The 7,247-nt window shown below is 42.6% G+C and overlaps 1 protein-coding gene across 1 annotated transcript in view; it reads left to right on the top strand.

Moving 5' to 3' along the window:
- Window positions 1–686: 686 nt before the first annotated feature.
- HCRTR2 (hypocretin receptor 2) overlaps window positions 687–7,247 on the top strand; it is a gene marked incomplete at both ends in the record, with an annotated part of 107,751 nt that continues 101,190 nt past the window's right edge. Inside the window, one exon of the mRNA XM_080700181.1 lies at window positions 687–912. Within this exon, the coding sequence (XP_080556307.1) occupies window positions 687–912 (226 nt within the window). The remainder of the gene's footprint in view (window positions 913–7,247) is intronic.

Raw genomic sequence — 7,247 nt, 5'->3', positions numbered from 1 at the left:
GGCAAATGATAAGTGTTAAGCACTTTTCTGTTAAATGTCAACACGGTTGCTCTGACTTTTGCCTCTTTCTTCTTGGGGACCCGGGGGGGGGGGTCCTCCTGCGACCCTTGCACCAATGCATCCTGCCTTAACCATGTGTGGCCCTTCCTCTCCCTTTCAAAGACCTACACATGTCTGCCTGTGTTTTGAGAAAACTGCATGTGAAAAATGGAAGAAAGGGGTAAAAAAGAGGGACATTTAACCCACAGAGAAACAGGTTAAAATCATTTTCACTACTTTTTTTTTTTTTTTTTTTCCCTTTCCCTCCAGCTGGGAGCTCTCCCTCCCCCGGGAGGCGGCTGTGGGCTGCGGATCCGCGCGGGGACGAGGAGGGACTGAGGCCAGTGGAGCCCAGCCGAGGTGGCTGTCTCCTCCGGCGTCTGTGCTGCAGCCTCCACTGCCCGCCGCTCCCAGGTCCGCGGCTGCCGCTCCCGGGGCAGCCTCGCGTGCAAAGCAGCAGAGCCGCCGCCGCGCAAGTTGCCGGCGGAAGACACCGAGGCATTGGCTCGGTAACTTTTCACGTCATTTTCTGCTCCGGAGCCCCTTCTCGCCTCTCCACGCAGCCTCTCCCACCGCACACCACCGGCGCTCATGGGGCAGGCGAAGAGGAGCTTGCTGCACTGAGCCGAACCGGACCCGAGCCCGTGATGTCCGGCACCAAATTGGAGGACTCCCTCCCGCCGCGTCGCAACTGGTCATCTGCTTCGGAGCTGAATGAAACTCAGGAGCCGTTTTTAAACCCCACCGACTATGACGACGAGGAATTCCTGCGGTACCTGTGGAGGGAATACCTGCACCCGAAAGAATACGAGTGGGTCCTGATCGCCGGCTACATCATCGTGTTCGTGGTGGCTCTCGTCGGGAACGTCCTGGGTGAGTCTCCTCCCGGGCGGACCTCCAGAGGGCGGTCACCGCCCCTCCGCCCCGGGCGCCCGGGCCCCAGAGACCCCTCCCCTCCCGGGAGCTGCAAACAAAGACGTCGCTGCTTTGGTGGGAGTTTCTTAGATTAAAAGAAAAATTTAAAAGTTTTCTGATTTTACCACCCAGGACCGAACCTTGGGATGATTATTCCCTTTTCTGCAGGGAGAAGGTTTCGTGCCCCTCCCCGCGCCCCAGCACCCAGGTCACAGGCCGGGGAGAGGGGCTTGTAGGTTTCTCCAGGTGGATTCTCCGGAGTGTAGGGGAATGGGTCACGCTTTTGTGTAAAGGTGGCTCGGTGTTTTCGGAGGCTGAGGGCGCGGGGGGACGCAGACCTTGCAGGATGTGAAACGGCGCCCAAAGCATTTGGCAGCTAGGTTGCAAGCCCTTTGGGAAAGGAGGTTTAGACTCCAGTGCAGAATTGGTAATGAAGGGACAGCGGGTGGAGTCCGTGGCGAAGCAGGGAAGTGCGCTCACTCTGTAAAGCTGAATTAAACAGGAATCATGCCGATCAAGAAGGAGGAGCATCCGAGAAAAGTACCCCAGAGACCTCAGTCGTCCACCCTCCGTCCATTCATGCACACGCTCGCTCATTCATTCATCCATTCAACCAATATATACATATACATATTATATTTTTTTCCTAAGAGAGTGCCAGTGACCAGGCTCAGGAGATAATGTGTGTCGACTGATTTAAACAAAATTTTTTTTTCAAACACAAGACTATGCTGAATGCTAGACTCTCCGTATTTTTTCCCTGTCTAGGTCTCTATGAAAGCACAGGTTTCTTGCCTCCCTCCCTAGCACCCTCACCTCTACAATTTCAGAGGGGTGGGGAGGGGTTTAGGTGGCCAGATGTGGGCCGCAGTGCTGGAGTTTATTAGAGACCAGAGGGGGCATTGCCTCCAAAATGTAACTTTGGACCCGAGGGGTGATTTTAAGTCAACTGTGAATGGAGGAGCCTGTGCTGGTGAATGGAGTGCCAGCCTGGGAGGCGTTTCAAAGGCAGAGGGCAGTGTGGAGGAGTCTCTGTGGAGCCTGACGGAGGAGGTGGGGAGGCTAGGAGATGCTCTTGATTTTGAGTTATATAAAGGGGAGGTGAGTGAGATGAGTTAGGCTGGGCGGCTTTGAAGTGCAGAGCAAAGGGTTTGCAGGTGCAAGGGAGGAACTCAGCCGGCTTTTAGCACCAACCTGATTTTTACCTTCTCTCCCAAGAGTCTCAGTCTGAGCAGGAAGCCTATAATAAAGTAGTCTCTCTGGCCAGTACAGCAGGCCGACTGGCTGACAGCGTGAGGCTGAGAGGGATTCTCTGGGGAGCTGTTTGACCAAGATTTGATGAAGGAAGAAGCCTCTGAGAACTTTAGTTTGCTCTCTCTATATTATTTCACATGATGTGGCTTTTCTTGATTTTTGTTCCCTCTTGGGATGCAAAGTGGATGAAAGCAGAAATACACGTGATTGGGACTTTATTGTTACAGAAATGTCTGTTAATAAAAATGCTTTCCTTGTTTTCCTTCTTCTCCTGTATCATGGTCACAACGATTAAGACACATGGTTACCAGCATAGCAATACTTGACTGCATTATGCAAGTGCTTCCTGACAAGTGAATAGCCAAAGCTGAGTGCCTACTGTGTGACAGATCCCTTCACAAACTTCCACTTAGACCTCTAAATAAGCCACGTTAGAGAACAGGAAAGTAATCAAGGCTTAGAGAAGTGCAATGACTTTTGAAAGGACATGATTGGATTTCCTTCCACTATTTTCTGACCTCAGACCAAGAATTCTTCATTGTTATTCCACTCCAGAGCTAGAAAACATACAGAGAAGAGGTTTTCTGTTCCTTATGGTCTGCAAGCCTATTGGACAGGCTTCCTGTTCTCCCTTGCATTTATGTTCAGAGCCAATAAAGTGCCATGAAGAGTTAATGGTCTTCTCTCCTCCAAAAACCTGTCTAGGAAGGAATGTGGTTGCTGTTCAGTACAAGATAACATTTTCCTGCAGGAACAGCTGCAAACTGTAACTATTTCCCTTTCCTGATTTTATTTCAGGCTTAATTTTTGTGGTAAAATGTTGTCTTCTTTGATGTTATTTCATTTTTGCTTTGCATAGACCTTGTGATACATAGTCTTCATGTACTCACTGCACAGTTTAGGAATACATGTCTGCTAGCCTGGGAAGTTTTAATTTCAGAAATACCTCTGCAATAAGGCTTCTTGTTTCATACTATCAAGGAAGAGAGCCCTGTCCACAGCCCCTAGTGCTGAAGTAGCCAATTTAGATGGAAAGGAAATATTTTCTCCAAGCCCAATTTTCCTCAGGACTGAGTAACACTGCAATCCTTTGCAATTGAACTGAAGTTCATTCTTCACTGACATGTTCCGTGGAAGGTGATGAGATTTAGGTTTGACATTTAAACAGATGATCAGTGTCGTTACTCACAGACAACTTCTCACTCTTTGATGTCACTGTCAAATATACAAAACAGACCAGACTGAGAAATGCCTTTTTTGCCCCTCTGGTATAAGTAATTTTACCCAGAGCATCAGGACAAGAAGTTACATTATTCATGCAAGATAAAGAGCCAACATTAGGTATGAAGGCGAAATAACAGCGTGTAGGCAGCAGACGTAGTCACTGACCCATCAGGTCTATTCACCATTTGTACTTTCATGTAACTGCTTGGAAAATATCGCCCTTGGTGAACTTACAGATATAATGCCGCCAGTTAGAAGTCATTTCCCTCACAATGTACTTTTGTGAAGTGATGTAACAGGACACACTCTATGCAGAATTACAAAGTCTTCATCATCCCCTGCCTCTTTTTCTTCTCCCCACAGTTCCCCTTCATTATTTTGTCCCTCTGTATTATCACACACTCCTTCCAGAGATAGAAAGCAGTTTCCTGGAAAAAAATGACAAAGCCATTCACCAGAAGGCACAGATTACCGTAAAGGGAACGTCATGAGTGTTTGTCTTCTAATAAAAAGCTACATGCATGTTTAATTGTAGATTTTTAAGTCCTAGGAAGGAGCATGGCTCATTTTGGAAGAGGTTCTTTTCCAATGTCATCAAATGATGCCACATGCACTTTTCTTTCATTTGTATCTTAAACAATAGCCAAGTAGATCTACTGAGTCATTCACCTAATGTATTTTGGGGCTATTCTATTAAGATGCATGCACATGTGAGGGAGAACTCCTGGGAAAACTAGAAAGAATATATTGTGATGTAATTTTACCCCTGATTCCTTGAGTGGAAATTGGATGAATATGTTTCTAGTCAATTCAAACATTAAATACTTGGAAGAAATGGTCAACTCTCTACCTCTCTTTTGCATCCAAAAGATACTCTAAGCTCCACTGTGCTTCTATGTTGCCCATTATTCTCTTTATATGAAGAGTGGAAAGATCATGTTATACATTGAGACATTAGTCCAGCTAGGCTTCTTGATTCTTGTGTGACCATTAGCAAGCTTGGAACTCTTTGAGTCTATTTTTCATGATTGCAAATGATGGTCGATAATACCTGCCTTGTAGAAATCACATCTATAGTATCTCCTCTTTGGAGCTATGTAGTAGGACATACACACATTTTTCTTAAAGTATAATAAACACTCTAATTTTATTTCAATCTTTACACCTTCAGTTCCCTACTGAATACTCTTCCTGATGTTTGTAGGCATGTTCTGCCTCCCTGGCCAGTCTTGAATCTTCAGCCCTCTTTATTATTTTTGCTCTCACTCTTTTCTCAATCAGGTATTTCCCTAAAATTTAGGACTAAAATGGAGTAAAATGTGCCAACCCCATTTTATTCCTTTTGAAACCACCATTTGTAACCTTCACCTTTTGTAACCAGCTCCATCCATCAATCCTCTTCATACTGACTACTTAACATTATCTTCCCTTCTCTCTATGCAAGTCAGTCTCAACTATTGGGCTATATTTTTCTTTCAGTTTAAATTAGTCTGAACTGGGTCTCATTCACTCAAAGTTTTTTGTTGTTATTAATCATTTAGTCTGTTTCTACTGGTATTCTAAATAGCATGCACACACATACACACTCTCAAACACAATGCGCTGATTTAACTTGTTAAAAGCACATTTTAAATTAAATAATGTACTCAATAAAAGTTGAGATATTTTGGATACATGGAATGGAGTCAAGTTTGCAGTAGCGTTGCTTTCTGTAATGACTACAGAGTTAGTTTTCCGTACAGGACATGGAAATGGCAATGGGTATCCCGCCTCATGGATACCTTATCGATGCTTTTCTGTTTCTCCTAATGTCCGGTTGAAATTCTTGGGTTCTTGTAAACCCTTCTTTTCCTACACAAAAAGCAGAAAGGGATTAGAGGGCAATACATTACTCAAGTCCAGCAAGACTCATAGAAATCATGAGCTGTAAATAGAAAAGGTAATATTAGTCATTAAGCTTTAAGCCTGTGTGTGTTTTTAGTTACAAGATTTTTAAAAACCCTTGACTGGATAAGAACTGATCTGATCCCTCTGCATTTGTGCTAAATAAATTGTCTTTGACTTGAACAAAACCCCGATGATAACTTTTTAAATGCCTATCTCATAGATAATAGCAATGTTTATTATGGGCAGCTTACATTGATAGTAACATATTCTAGTGATAATTTATATAAAATAGATTCGTCCCATATTTGAAAACTATGTATTAAAAGTAAAATAATGAAAAAGGTTTTTAAATGAAGCAATAAAATGCTCTAGTATTAACATTTGTCTTGATTTTAGTAAGGCATGCATACTAAATTACAAAAGATATTCATATGAATTTTCCTTAGTATTTCAATTTATTTGAAAACTCATGTACTGTAGCTATATCAGCATTCCAAAATTATTCTGTCCTCACTGAACTCCTCAAATATTTTAGAAGCACCCATTACTGATGCTAGTGTCTTCATGAAAGAAGACCCCCTTCTGTCTTTCTTCCTGTGGAATTCTGATCCTTCCCACCATCAGAGCTGTTGGATTTGCTAAGTAGCAGTTCACTGGTATGGTTCAGTGACATGTGACAGATAGAGATGAAGGTACTGATCCCCAGTGCCCCTTCTCACTGCAAAGAAAAATGAAGACTACTTATGGTACCGTATGTCAGGTCCTGTAGGCCAGACTGCACTTACAGATATTGCACTGGAACCTTGTAACCAACTTATAATGAAGATCAATAACTTGGTTTTACAAATGAAATGCATAGAACCATTTTGACTGATTCAAAAGTTTAGTCAGTAAGCAGCAACTCTAAGTTTCAAATATGGATGCATCAGATTCCATGCCCTATGCTTGTTCAATTACGTTCCCCTCTTTCTGTAGCTTCTAGTGCTGACTGGAGAAGCAAGAAGAAAGGAGGGAGAAAGCGATGCCCCACTGTGCCCTCTAGACGATTTACAGAGGTTTTCTGGCATGTTGCCATGCTATTTCTCTGAGAGACTAAGGATTTTCAGCTCTGAGGATGAGCTCATTTGATAAGCTAATCAAGGTCAGGCTAGGGTTACTTTACAAGAGAAAAATTCCAAGGTAAAAAAGGTTCTGCCAAAAATGCTTTTGCCTCTCTGGGGCTTGACTCGCTGGGGAAAAAAAAAAGTTATATAATTATGGTGAAGGATTACTTTGCTATTAAAAGTGCTGTCATTAGACATACTTTAAGACAAGGACCTAAATGCTTAAGGTTTCACATAATCTAGGATCTTTAGTTTGTTTTTTTGTTATACATTCACTCATTTTTCAAAAATTAATATTTGCTTAAACAAATCATAAGTTTCTATTAATATGACTAAAGAGGTTAATCTATATATTTCACAAAGTTGTTCCTAGAGCCGGATGATGTTATTTGTACACAAATTGGCACTGCCTATCACACCACGTGTGGAATGACTTTTGAACACGAATCATGAATGCTTGTGATGCTATTGAATGAAACGCTGGACATGTACGGCCAGTCTTTGGAATAGATGACTCTGAGGAATACATTTGTTTATTTTATCTTTGTTCTTAATGACAGACTATGTTTACTACTAAGTTAATGGGTTAGATAGACATTTTAAAGTTGTACTATATTTTTTGCCAGTAGAACTGTTTTCCCATAAATTTCTCTAAACATGTCTCTGTTTTATTCCTAAAATATATTTAGATATTCTTATCACTGTTTTTACCAGTAATTTTCTTTCATTATTAAACATAAAAAATATCTGAGAGCCGGAAGTGGTGGAGCACACTTGTAATCCCAGCATTCGTGGGGCTGAGACAGGAGGATGGCATTTTGTGGT

This window comes from Muscardinus avellanarius, assembly GCF_963383645.1.
Source record: "Muscardinus avellanarius genome assembly, chromosome: 8".
In the NCBI taxonomy this organism is placed as follows: Eukaryota; Metazoa; Chordata; class Mammalia; order Rodentia; family Gliridae; genus Muscardinus; species Muscardinus avellanarius.
Note: the sequence above shows the minus strand (reverse complement) of the source record. Positions and strands in the feature narration are given on the sequence as shown.